Genomic DNA, 14,030 nt, shown 5'->3' with positions numbered 1-14,030 from the left:
CGTGTCCCCGCAGCAATCGGTGCGCCTCATCTCCCTGTGCCAGAGGCTCTCGCGGTCCTTCCTGTTGCGCAGCAACATGAGCATCTCCCGCAGCGACGACGCGCTGGTAGGGCACGGCGGGGCTCAGGGTCGGGACGGGTCTCCTTCCCCCTCTCGGTCAATCTGTCGGTAGGTTGTATTGATTAGGCGCCTCTTGGGCTCTGGGAGCCTCCTGGGTGTGGAGCGCTGGACTGGACTCCTCCTGGGGTGCGGAGCACCGGGGTGGGAGGGTTTTCTGGGTGAAGGGGGTGGCCGGGTGGGTGGGTGGAGCAGGGCCCGAGTGACGGCCTCCTCCTCCTCCCCTTCCTCGTCCTGTGTCTCCCCGGGCCCGGCGCAGGACGAGGAAGACTCCTTCGTGATGAAGGCCATCGTGCACGCCATCAACGACGACAACGTGCCGGGTCTGCAGCACCTCCTGGGCTCTCTGACCAATTATGACGTCAAGCAGCCCAACAAGGTACCCCCCGCCCCGGCCCACCAGGACACCCACCCGATCCGTGCGGGGCGCGGGAGGCGGCCAACTTGGGGAGACGGGGACCCGTATTTATCGGGCGCTTGCTTTGTGCAAAGCACTGTTGTAAGCGCTCGGGAGAGTACGATACAACAGAATTAGTGGACATGCTCTCTGCCCATAACGAGCTTCTCTCCCTCTCTTCCCTCTCCCTTCCTTCCCCTTCTCTTCCCTCTCTCTTCCTCTCTCTCCCCTTCCCTCCTGCCTCTCCCATCTCTCCCCTCTCTCCTGTCTTTCCCATCTCTTCCCTCTTCAAACTCTTCCCCCTTCCCCCTTCCCCACTCTCCCATCTCTCCCTTCTCTCCCTTCCCTCCTCTCTCCCTTCCTTCCTCCTCTTTCCTCTTCCCCACCTTCCCTTCCTTGTGTCTCTCCCCTCTCTCCCCCTTCCCCTCTTTCCTTCTTTCCTCCATCTCCTGTTTTTCCCATCTCTCCCCTCTCTCCCTTTTCTCTCTGTCCCCCACCCATGTCTCTCCCTTCTCTCTTGTTTCATCCCTATTCCCCCTCTTTTCCCCTCTCTCCCCTTCCCTCCTGCCTCTCCCATCTCTCCCCTGTCTTTCCCATCTGTTCCCTCTTCAAACTCGTCCCCCCTCCCCCTTCTTTTCCCCCTTCCTTCCCCCTTTCTCCCCCTTCTCTTCCCCTCTCCCCCCCTCTCCCCCTCTCTCCCATCTCTCCCTTCTCTCCTCTCTCCCTTCCTTCCCCCTCTTTCCTCTTCCCCACCTTCCCCTCCTCCTGTCTCCCCCCTCTCTCCCCCTTCCCCTCTCTTTCCTTCTTTCCTCTGTGTCCTGTCTTTCCCATCTCTCCCCTCTCTCCCTTTTCTCTCTGTCCCCCACACATCTCTCCCTTCTCTCCCCTCTCATCCCTATTTCCCCTTTCCCCCCTCTCCCCTTCCCTCCTGCCTCTCCCATCTCTCCCTCTCTCCTGTTTTTCCCATCTCTTCCCTCTTCAAACTCTTCCCCCTCCCCCCTCTTTTCCCCCTTTCTTCCCCCTTTCTCCCCCTTCTCTTTCCCCTCTCCCCCCTCTCTTCCCCTCTCTCCCATCTCTCCCTTCTCTCCACTCTCCCTTCCTTCCCCCTCTTTCCTCTTCCCCACCTTCCCCTCTTCCTGTCTCCCCCCTCTCTCCCCCTCCCCCTCTCTTTCCTTCTTTCCTCTGTCTCCTGTCTTTCCTGTCTTTCCCATCTCTCCCCTCTCCCTTTTCTCTCTGTCCCCCACCCACGTCTCTCCTTTCTCTCCCCTCTCATCCTCATTTTCCCTTTCCCCCTCTCTCCCCTTCCCTCCTGCCTCTCCCATCTCTCCCTCTCCTGTCTTTCCCATCTCTTCCCTCTGCAAACTTCCCCCCGCTTTCCCCTTCCTTCCCCCTTTCTCCCCCTTCTCTTTCCCCTCTCCCTCCTCTCTTCCCCTCCCTCCCATCTCTCCCTTCCCTCCTCTCTCTCTTCCTTCCCTGGCTCTTTCCTCTTCCCCACCTTCCCCTCCTCCTGTCTCCCCCCTCTCTCCCCCTCCCCCTCTCTTTCCTTCTTTCCTCTGTCTCCTGTCTTTCCTGTCTTTCCCATCTCTCCCCTCTCCCTTTTCTCTCTGTCCCCCACCCACGTCTCTCCTTTCTCTCCCCTCTCATCCTCATTTTCCCTTTCCCCCTCTCTCCCCTTCCCTCCTGCCTCTCCCATCTCTCCCTCTCCTGTCTTTCCCATCTCTTCCCTCTGCAAACTTCCCCCCGCTTTCCCCTTCCTTCCCCCTTTCTCCCCCTTCTCTTTCCCCTCTCCCTCCTCTCTTCCCCTCCCTCCCATCTCTCCCTTCCCTCCTCTCTCTCTTCCTTCCCTGGCTCTTTCCTCTTCCCCACCTTCCCCTCCTCCTGTCTCCCCCCTCTCTCCCCCTCCCCCTCTCTTTCCTTCTTTCCTCTGTCTCCTGTCTTTCCTGTCTTTCCCATCTCTCCCCTCTCCCTTTTCTCTCTGTCCCCCACCCACGTCTCTCCTTTCTCTCCCCTCTCATCCTCATTTTCCCTTTCCCCCTCTCTCCCCTTCCCTCCTGCCTCTCCCATCTCTCCCTCTCCTGTCTTTCCCATCTCTTCCCTCTGCAAACTTCCCCCCGCTTTCCCCTTCCTTTCCCCTTTCTCCCCCTTCTCTTTCCCCTCTCCCTCCTCTCTTCCCCTCTCTCCCATCTCTCCCTTCCCTCCTCTCTCTCTTCCTTCCCTGGCTCTTTCCTCTTCCCCACCTTCCCCTCCTCCTGTCTCTCCCCTCTCTCCCCCTTCCCCTCTCTTTCCTTCTTTCCTCTGACTCCTGTCTTTCCTGTCTTTCCCATCTCTCCCCTCTCTCCCTTTTCTCTCTCTTTTCTCCCCACCCGTGTGTCTCCTCTCTCATCCCTATTCCCCCTTTTCCCCTCTCTCCCCTTCCCTCCTGTCTCGCCCATCCTTCCCCTCTCTCCCCCATCTTCTGTCTTTCCTGTCTCTTCTATCTCTCCCCTTTCTCTCCATCCCCACTCCTGTCTCTCCCTTCTCTCCGCTCTCTTCCCTATTCCCACCTCTCCCCCGTCTCTCCCCTCTCTCCCTTCTCACCCATTTCTCCCTTCTCTCCCGTTTCTCTCCTATCTCCCTCCTCTTCCCCTCTTCCTTATTCCCCCTCTCTCCCCGCTCCTGTCTCTCCCATCTTCCCCCCTCCCTTCTCTCTCCGTCCCCGCTCCTGTCTCTCCCTTCTCTCCCCCGTTCCCTATTCCCCCTCTCTCCCCCTCCCTCCCGTCTCTCCCATCTCTCGCCACCATCTCCGCTCTCCCCCTCCAGCACGGGACCCCTCCGTTGCTGATCGCGGCGGGATGTGGGAACGTCCAGATGTTGCAGCTGCTCATCGCCCGCGGCTCCCGGGTGGACGTCCAGGACAAGGTCGGGTTCCGGGACCCCCCGCTCGGGACAGTCTCCCCTTCCCCCGGGATATCTCACGTCCGGGGCCGTGGGGGCTGGTCGAGGCTTTCCCCAGCCTGTGTCGCATGCTCCCTCCACGTGGACCCGGAGCATGCTGGAAGTTGGGGCAGAGCTCCCAAAACTCCCATCCCGCACACGCAGCGCCCCGAGGCGAACCCCGAGATACAATTCGGGCACGGCCCGGATCCGCGATCCCTACGGGGATGGACGGGTTCGTAAAAAAGACCAGTACGCTGTGGGCAATGGGCGACTGGAGCGTGGAAAACGCTAGCATCATCGTCACCCCCATCGGTGGTATTTACTGTCGGCGGAGCACTGTATTGAGCGCTCGGGAGAGTTCAATAGGGGTTAGTAGACACATTCCCTGCCCTCAAGGAGCCGACAGTCCACTGTGCCGAGCGCTGGAGAGGGGACGGTCGAGTTAGTAGATCCGATTTGCGTTGATCTTATGCGACTTCAGAGAAGCAGCGGGGCTCAGTGGAAAGAGCCTGGGCTTTGGAGTCAGAGGTCATGGGTTCAAATCCCAGCTCCGCCTATCGTCAGCTGGGTGACTTTGGGCAAGCCATATGTTGCCAGCTTCTACTTCCCAAGCACTTAGTACAGTGCTCTGCACACAGTAAGTGCTCAATAAATACGAGTGAATGAATGAATGCCATCATTATTATTATTATTACACAAGTGCATATGTACACAAGAGAAGCAGAGTGGCTCAGTGGAAAGAGCCCGGGCTTTGGAGTCAGAGGTCATGGGTTCAAATCCCGGCTCCGCCAGTTGTCAGCTGGGTGACTCGGGGCAAGTCACTTCTCTTCTCCGGGCCTCCGTTTACCTCATCTGTAAAATGGGGATTAAGACTGTGAGCCCCCCGTGGGACAACTTGATCACCTTGTAACCTCCCCAGCGCTTAGAACAGTGCTTTGCACATAGTAAGCACTTACCAAATACCATTATTATTGTTATCATATTATTATTATTATTATTATTATTATTATTATTATTATTATTATTACCTGGAGTTTGGGGAACGCCCTGGAGGAGGTGGGATTTTGCTGGAATTCAAATATGGGGAGGGCTGCAGTCTGCCGGGGAGGACGGTTTAGGCTGGATGTGAGGAAAGGGTAGAAATTTCAACCGGAGGTGAGGTGGTGGATTTTCCACCCCGTTCCGGGGGTGTGCGTGTCTGGGCGTGTAGACATTGGGGGTGTGTAGGTTGTGTGGTGAGTGTCTACGGGCATTGGGGGGATGTTTAGTGTTTATCTGTGAGTGATACGTGGTGTTGTCTGTACGCGTTGTGTGTCGGTGTGTGTCTGGGGATCGTGGGCATGGTGTCTGCATTCATTCATTCATTCATTCATTCATTCATTCAGTCAGTCAGTCAGTCAGTCATTCAGTCATTCAGTCATATTTATTGAGCGCTCACTGTGTGCAGAGCACTGTACTAAGCGCTTGGGAAATACAAGTTGGCTGCAGTGTATGTTGATGCCCCGATGTGTATGTGGGGTTTTTGTGTGCATTGTATGTCGGTGTAATAATAATAATAATCATAACAAGGGTATTTGTTCAGCGCTTGCTATGTGCAAGGCACTGCTCTAAGCGCTGGGGAGGTCACAAGTTAATCAGGTCGTCCCCCGGGGGGCTCACAGTCTTCACCCCCATTTTCCAGACGAGGGAACTGAGGCCCAGAGAAGTGAAGTGACTCGCCCAAAGTCACCCAGCTGACAATTGGAGGAGCTGAGATTCGAACCCACGACCTCTGACTCCAAAGCCCGGGCTCTTTCCACTGAGCCACACTGCTTCTCGTGTATGTCTGGGGACTTTGCGTGTGTTGTGGGGGGGGGCGGGGCCTGGGGGGTGTCCACGTGCACTCATTCATTCATTCATTCGTATTTTTTGAGCGCTTACTGTGTGCAGAGCACTGTGCTAAGCGCATTATCGAGAAGCAGCGTGGCTCAGTGGAAAGAGCCCAGGCTTTGGAGTCAGAGGTCATGCGTTCAAATCCCAGCTCCACCAACTCTCATCCGGGTGACTTTGGGCGAGTCACTTCATTCATTCGTTCATTCAATCGTATTTATTGAGCGCTTACTGTGTGCAGAGCACTGTACTAAGCGCTTGGGAAGTACAAGTTCGCAACATATAGAGACGGTCCCTACCCAACATTCATTCATTCATTCATTCAATCGTATTTACTTAGCGCTTACTGTGTGCAGAGCACTGTATCAAGCGCTTGGGAAGTACAAGTTGGCAACGTATAGAGCCGGTCCCTACCCAACATTCATTAATTCATTCATTCATTCAGTCGTATTTATTGAGCGCTTACTGTGTGCAGAGCACTGTACTAAGCGCTTGGGAAGTACAAGTTGGCAACATCTAGAGCCGGTCCCTACCCAACAGCGGGCTCACAGTCTAGAAACTTCTCTTCTCTGGGCCTCCGTGACCTCATCTGGAAAATGGGGATGAAGATTGTGAGCCCCCCATGGGACAACCTGATCACTTTGTAACCTCCCCAGCGCTTAGAGCAGTGCTTTGCACGTAGTAAGCGCTTAACAAATACCCTCGTTATTATTATGAGTGTATTTTGGTGTACGTCTGGGGAGGTTGTTTGTGCGTGTATTGAGGGTGTGAGTATAGACAGGATTATGTATCCCGGAGGCTGACGACGTTCATCTTTGACTTCCCCCCGACCCTCCGGCTTCCAGGCGGGGTCGAATGCAGTGTACTGGGCATCCCGCCACGGCCACGTCGCCACCCTCCAATTCCTCAGCGAGAACAAGTGCCCGCTGGACGCAAAGGATAAGGTGAGAGCCGCCCGCCCACCCCGGGGTGGGGAGTCGTGAGCGCCTGGGTTCTCGTCCCGGCTCCGCCACTCGTCCGCCGCGAGACCTTGGCCAAGTCACTTCACGTCTCTGGGCCTCGGTTCCCTCGTCTGGAAAATGAGGATTCATTCATCCATCCATTCATTCATTCATTCAGTTGTATTTATTGAGCGCTTACTGTGTGCAGAGCACTGGACTAAGCGCTTGGGAAGTCCAAGTTGGCAACATCTAGAGCTGGTCCCTCCCCTACAGTGGGCTCACAGTCTAGAAGGGGGAGACAGAGAACAAAACCAAGCATATTAACAAAATAAAATAAATAGAAGAAATATGTACAAAGAAAATAAATGAATAGAGTAATCAATCAATCAGTCACATTTATTGAGTGCTTACTGTGTGCAGAGCACTGGACTAAGCGCTTGGAAAGTCCAAGTTGGCAACATCTAGAGATGGTCCCTACCCGACAGCGGGCTCACAGTCTAGAAGGGGGAGACAGAGAACAAAACCAAACATGTTAACCAAATAAAATAACTAGAAGAAATATGTACAAGTAAAATAAATAAATAAATAGAGTAATCTATCAATCAATCAATCCTATTTATTGAGCGCTTACTGTGTGCAGAGCACTGGACTAAGCACTTGGGAAGTCCAAGTTGGCAACATCTAGGGATGGTCCCTACCCGGCAGCGGGCTCACAGTCTAGAAGGGGGAGGCAGAGAACAAAACCAAACATATTAACAAAATAAAATAAATAGAAGAAATATGTACAAATAAAATAAATAAATCAATAGAGTAATAAATCCGTACAAACATATATCCATATATACAGGTGCTGTGGGGAGGGGAAGGAGGTAAGGCCGGAGGGATGGGGAGGAGGGGGAGAGGAGGATTAAGACGGGGAGTCCCACAGGGGCTGGGGACTGTTATCCAACCCGGTTTGTTTGTAATAATGATGATGATAATAATAATGATGGCGTTTATTAAGCGCTTACTATGTGCAAAGCACTGTTCTAAGCGTGGGGGAAGTTATACGAAGATCATGTTGTCCCACGGGGGGCTCACGCCCATCCCTGCGCTTAGTACAAAGAAGCAGCGTGGCTCAGTGGAAAGAGCCCGGGCTTTGGAGTCAGAGGTCGGGGGTTCGAATCCTGGCTCCGCCGCATAGCTGCTGTGTGACCCTTGGGCAAGTCACTTCACTTCCATGAGTCTCAGTTACCTCGTCTGTAAAATGGGGATTAAGACTGTGAGCCCCACGTGGGACAACTTGATTACCTTGTATCCCCTTGTTAATATGTTTCGTTTTGTTCTCTGTCTCCCCCTTCTAGACTGTGAGCCCACTGTCAGGTAGGGTCCATCTCTAGATGTTGCCAACTTGGACTTAGTACAAGCGCTTAGTACAGTGCTCTGCACACAGCAAGTCACCCTGACTTGCTCCCTTTATTCCTCCCCACGGCACTTAGGCCCACGTCCCTCAAATCCCGGCTCTGCCACTTGTCGGTCGGGTGACTTCAGGCAAGTCATTTCACTTCTCTGGGCCTCAGTTACCTCAACTGTCAAATAGGGATGAAGACTGTGAGCCCCCTGTGGGACAACCCGATCACCTTGTTACCTCCCCAGTGCTTAGAACAGTGCTTTGCACGTAGTAAGCACTTAATAAATGCCGTCATCATTATTATTATTATTATTATTAATGATGATGATGTTATTTGTTAAGCGCTTACTGTGTGCCAAGCACTGTTCTGTCATAATGATAATAATAATAATAATGGCATTTGTCCTTGCCTAGCACTGTTCTGAGCTCTGCTTGGCAAGGACAAATACAATTCTTCTTCTTCTTCTTCTTCTTCTTCTTCTTCTTATTATTATCATTATCATTATCATTATCATCATTATTAACAACAAAGCCTGCCTCCAAACCTAGACTTCCAGTTGGATGTTTCCACCCCGAGGTGGTCCACAGCCTCAGTGGATTGGCTTTGAGTTATAAGAATAGTGAGAATAATTGCATTATTCTCTAAGCGCTTGCTATGTGCCACGCACTGTGCTAAACCCTGGGGTAGAAGACTAGGTCACTGGGTCCCACACGGGGCTCCCAGTCCAAGAAGGTGGAAGGACAGGGATTGAATCCCCATTCTGCAGAGGAGGAAACTGAGGCAAGGAGAAGTGAAGCGACTCAGCCAAGGTGAGAGAGCAGGAAAGTGGCAGAGCTGAGATTAATAATAATAATTAATAATAATAATGGCATTTATTAAGTGCTTACTATGTGCAAAGCACTGTTCTAAGCGCCGGGGAGGTTACAAGGTGATCAGGTTGTCCCACGAGGGGCTCACAGTCTTAATCCCCATTTTCCAGGTGAGGTAACTGAGGCACGGAGAAGTAAAATGACTTGCCCAAAGTCACCCAGCTGACAATTGGCGGAGCCGGGATTAGAACCCACGACCTCCGACTCCAAAGCCCGGGCTCTTTCCACGGAGCCTCTCTGCTCCTCAGATCAGTGCTTAGAACAGTGCTTGGCACACAGTAAGCGCTTAATAAATGCTATTATCATCATCGTTTCTAGACTGAGAGCCCGCTGTCGGGGAGGGACCGTCTCTATATGTTACCGACTTGGACTTCCCAAGCGCTTAGTACAGTGCTCTGCACACAGTAAGCGCTCAAAAAATACGATTGAATGAATGAATGAATCATTAGAGCCCAGTACCTCGACGCCCGGGCCGGGGCTCTTTCCACTAGGCTTTTTTAAGAGAGGTGAAGTGACTTGGCTAAGGTCACGAAGCCGTAGGGACCGTCTCTATACGTTGCTAACTTGGACTTCCCAAGCGCTTAATACAGTGCTCTGCACCCAGTAAGCGCTCAATAAATACGATTGAATGAATGAATGAATCATTAGAGCCCGGTACCTCCGATGCCCGGGCCGGGGCTCTTTCCACCAGGCTTTTTTAAGAGAGGTGAAGTGACTTGGCCAAGGTCACGAAGCCGTAGGGACCGTCTCTATACGTTGCCAACTTGAAATTCCCAAGTGCTTAATACAGTGCTCTGCACACAGTAAGCGCTCAGTAAATGCGAGTGAGTGACTGAATGAAAGTGGCAGAGATGGGATGGACCCCGGGCCCGCTTCCCCGCCCTGCCCGGGGGGAGCCCCCAGGGTTGGAAACACGTGTGTGTATGCATGTGCGCTCTTGCGGTCCCGCAGTCGGGGGAGACGGTGCTTCACGTGGCGGCACGCTACGGCCACGCAGACGTCGTCCAGCTCCTGTGCCAGGCCGGGGCCAACCCGGACATCCAGGACCAGGTCAGGACGCCAGCGGGGGGTGGCGGGGACGGGGTGGAGGGGGCCAGTTGGAGTCTCCCTGTGCCGGGGGGTGGCCCGGGTGGGCTTGGGGGGGGGGTCTTTTGGGGAGACCCAGGTGGGCGTGGGGTTCCTTAGCCCTCGGGGCTCCCGGCTTTCTACCCGTCAGATACCCCCACAACCGGCCCAGATTTTTTTATGGTATTTGCTCAGCGCTTCCCATGTGCCAGGAACTTTACTGGGCGCTGGGGTAGAGAATAATCAATCAGTCAATCATCAATCTTATTTATTGAACGCTTACTGTGTGCAGAGCACCGTACTAAGCGCTTGGGAAGTCCAAGTTGGCAACATATAGAGACGGTCTCTACCCAACTGTGGGCTCACAGTCTAGAAGAAGAAGAAGAAGAATGGCATTTGTTAAGCGCTTACTATAATAATAATAATAATAATGATGGCATTTGTCCCCGTGGGACACCCCGATCACCTTGTTAACCTCCCCAGCGTTTAGAACAGTGCTTGGCACATAGTAAGCGCGTAATAAATGCTATCATCAAAAAAAAATTTTAAAAAGGCGATCGGGTTGTCCCACGGGGGGCTCCCGGTCTTCATCCCCATTTTCCAGATGAGGGAACTGAGGCCCAGAGAAGTGAAGTGACTCGCCCAAAGTCACCCAGCTGACAAGTGGCGGAGCCGGGATTTGAACCCATGACCTCTGACTCCAAAGCCCGGGCTCTTTCCACTGAGCCACGCTGCTTCTCTGCACCAGTAGGCCATGGTGCTTCTGGATGAGGAGATGGGTAACCCTCAGGAGCAGCATCCTGTACTGTACTGGCAGCTGTGTGACTTTGGGCAAGTCACTTCACTTCTCTGGACCTCAGTTACCTCATCTGGAAAATGGGGATTAAGACTGCGAGCCCCCCAGTGGGACAACCTGATCACCTTGTAACCTCCCCAGTGCTTAGAACAGTGCTTGGCACATAGTAAGCGCTTAATAAATGCCATCCTTATTATTATTACTGGATGTCTATGTCCTAGCCACCTACCCTGGGCAGAATACTGTACTGAGCACCTACTACGTGCAGAGTGCTCTGCTGGGCGCCTAAGCTATTCAGAGCGGTGTGATGGCCACTCGCCCCTCTAGCCCGTGAACTCGTTGTGGGCAGGGCACGTGTCCGTTGGTGTCCGTCGTCCTCTCCCAAGCGCTCAATTCATTCATTCAGTCGTATTTATTGAGCTAAGCACGGTACTAAGTGCTTGGGAAGGACAAGTTGGCAACATATAACAATAATTACGATCGAATGAAGGAACGAATGAATGCGGAGCGCCGTGCTGGGTGTCTGCCGGGTGGCGAGCGCTGTGCTGAGAGCCTCCCCACCGGGAGCTGAGCGGTGGTCATCGTCGTCTGGCCCCCCTAACCCCGAACGCAGGAGGAAGAGACGCCCCAGCACTGAGCGGCCTGGCACGGCTACGAGCCCGTGGCCGAGGCGCTGTGCCGAGCCGGCTGTGACCCCGACGTCCGCAACCGCGACGGGTAGAGCCCGCTCCTCACCGCCGCCGCCCGTGGCCACCGCGACCTCGTCCGCTGCCTCGCCCGCCACGGCGCCCGACTCTACGTCGCTGACAGGGTCAGCCCTGGGCCGGGCCTCCCTGTCACCCCCCATGTCCCCTCCCCGCCAGGGTGCCCGGCATCCGTGTCCGCCCCATTTTACAGATGAGGTAACTGAGGCACAGAGAAATAATGTGAGTTGTCCAGGGTTACACCACAGACAAATGGGAGAGCTGGGATTAGAACCCGTGACCTTCATGCTAGAGATCCTATCACCTCTCCTATAATAATAATAATAATAATAATAATAATAATAATAATAATAATAATAATAATAATAATACTAGTAATGGTATTTGTTAAGCACTATTTGCCAAGCACTGTTCTAGGTGCTGGGGTAGATACAAAGTCATCATTTTACTGATGAGGTAACTGAGGCACAGAGAAATAATGTGAGTTGGCCAGGGTTACACCACAGACAAACGGGAGAGCTGGGATTAGAACCCGTGACCTTCATGCTAGAGATCCTATCCCCTCTTCTATAATAATAATAATAATAATAATAATAATAATAATAGTAATGGTATTTGTTAAGCACTATTTGCCAAGCACTGTTCTAGGTGCTGGGGTAGATACAAAGTCATCATTTTACTGATGAGGTAACTGAGGCACAGAGAAATAATGTGAGTTGGCCAGGGTTACACCACAGACAAATGGGAGAGCTGGGATTAGAACCCATGACCTACATGCTAGAGATCCTAACCCCTCTCCTCTAATAATAATAGTAATAATAATAATAGTAATGGTATTTGTTTAGCACTTTGTGCCAAGCACTGTTCTAGGTGCTGGGGTAGATACAAAGTCATCATTTTACTGATGAGGTAACTGAGGCACAGCGAAATAATGTGAGTTGGCCAGGGTTACACCACAGACAAACGGGAGAGCTGGGATTAGAACCCATGACCTTCATGCTAGAGATCCTATCCCCTCTCCTATAATAATAATAATACTAGTAATGGTATTTGTTAAGCACTTTGTGCCAACTACTGTTCTAGGTGCTGGGGTAGATACAAAGTCATCATTTTACTGATGAGGCCATGACCTTCATGCTAGAGAAGCACTGGTCTAAGTGCTTGGGAAGTCCAAGTTGACAACATATAGTCATTCATTCATTCATTCATTCATTCAATCAATTGTATTTACTGAGCGCTTACTGTGTGCAGAGCACTGGACTAAGCGCTTGGGAAGTCCAAGTTGGCAACATATAGTCGTTCATTCATTCATTCATTCGTATTTATTGAGCGCTTACTGTGTGCACAGCACTGGACTAAGCACTTGGGAAGTCCAAGTTGGCAACATAGAGAGACGGTCCCTACCCAACAGCGGGCTCACAGCCTAGAAGGGGGAGACAGATAACAAAACAAAGCATATTAACAAAATAAAATAAATGGAATAGTAAATATGTCCAAGTAAAATAAATAGAGTAATAAATTTGTACCAACATATATACAGGTGCTGTGGGGAGGGGAAGGAGGTAGGGTGGAGGGATGGGGATGGGGAGAGGAAAAAGGGGGCTCAGTGAGTGTGAGTGAGTGTGGATGGAGAATGGAAGGGGAACAAGATCTGGCCCTTGAGGAACCTCTACAGTAAGGGGATGGGACAGGGAGGGGAGGAGACCAAGAATGAACGGCCGGAGCGATAGGAGGAGAACCGGGAGAGGATGGAGTCTGTGAAGCCAAGGTTGGATAGCGTGTTGAGGAGGTGGGCCACAGTGTCGAAGGCAGCTGAGAGGTCGAGGAGGATAAGGATACAGAAGAAGCCGTTGGATCTGGCAAGCCGCTTCCCTGGGCCTCGGTGACCTCATCTGGAACATGGGAAGGCCGTGAGCCCTCCGGGGGACGACCTGGTGACCCTGTGTCTCCCCCGGTGCTTAGAACAGCGCTTGGCGTATAGGAAGCGCTCAACAGATACCCTCGTTAGTATTATTATCATTATTCGTTCATTCAGTCATATTTATCGAGTGCTTACTGTGTGCAGAGCACTGTACTAAGCGCTTGAGAAGTCCAAGTTGGCAACAGGTAGAGACAGTCCCTACCCAACAGCGGGCTCACAGCCTTGCAAGGGGAAATTGACATCAGGAGCCCTTGTAGGATGGGAGGAATTCATTCATTCAATCATACTTATTGAGCGCTTACTGTGTGCAGAGCACTGTACTAAGCGCTTGGGAAGTCCAAGTAGGCAACAGATAGAGACGGTCCCTGCCCAACAGCGGGCTCGCAGTCTTGCAAGGGGAAATTGACATCAGGAGCCCTTGTAGGATGGGAGGAATTCATTCATTCATTTATTCAGTCGTATTCATTGAGCGCTTACTGTGTGCAGAGCACTGTACTAGGCGCTTGGGAAGTCCAAGTTGGCAACATATAGAGACGGTCCCTACCCAGCAGCGGGCTCACAGTCTTGCAAGCGGAAATTGACATCAGGAGCCCTTGTAGGATGGGAGGAATTCATTCATTCATTCATTCAATCATATTTATTGAGCGCTTACTGTGTGCAGATCACTGTACTAAGCGCTTGGGAAGTCCAAGTTGGCAACATATAGAGACAGTCCCTACCCAACAGCGGGCTCACAGTCTAGAAGGAAGTGGACGACGGACATGGAGAGAGAGACAGAATGAGTGTGTAGGTGTGTGTGTACACTCATTCATTCATTCAATCATATTTAATAACAATAATTCTTATTATAATCGCTATAATAATAATTGTTATTCTATGCGCCGGGGAGGTTGCAAGGTGATCGGGTCGCCCCACGTAGGGCTCACAGTCCTAATCCCCATTGTACAGATGAGGTAACTGAGGCCCAGAGAAGTGAAGTGACTTGCCCAAAGTCACCCAGCTGACAATCGGCGGAGCCGGGATTTGAACGCACGACCTCGGACT

General features: G+C 52.2%; 1 protein-coding gene across 1 annotated transcript in view; it reads left to right on the top strand.

The window, feature by feature from the left end:
* LOC119946714 (death-associated protein kinase 1-like) overlaps positions 1-14,030 on the top strand; it is a 79,654-nt gene that overhangs the window by 29,697 nt on the left and 35,927 nt on the right. Inside the window, exons 6-10 of the mRNA XM_038768128.1 lie at positions 14-106; positions 377-496; positions 3,314-3,412; positions 6,145-6,243; positions 9,452-9,550. Of these exons, the coding sequence (XP_038624056.1) occupies positions 14-106; positions 377-496; positions 3,314-3,412; positions 6,145-6,243; positions 9,452-9,550 (510 nt within the window). The remainder of the gene's footprint in view (positions 1-13; positions 107-376; positions 497-3,313; positions 3,413-6,144; positions 6,244-9,451; positions 9,551-14,030) is intronic.

The sequence above is a fragment of the Tachyglossus aculeatus genome, chromosome Y3 (genome assembly GCF_015852505.1).
Source record: "Tachyglossus aculeatus isolate mTacAcu1 chromosome Y3, mTacAcu1.pri, whole genome shotgun sequence".
Classification (NCBI taxonomy): domain Eukaryota; kingdom Metazoa; phylum Chordata; class Mammalia; order Monotremata; family Tachyglossidae; genus Tachyglossus; species Tachyglossus aculeatus.
The sequence above is the reverse complement of the archived record's forward strand: the minus strand, read 5'-3'. Positions and strand labels throughout refer to the sequence as shown.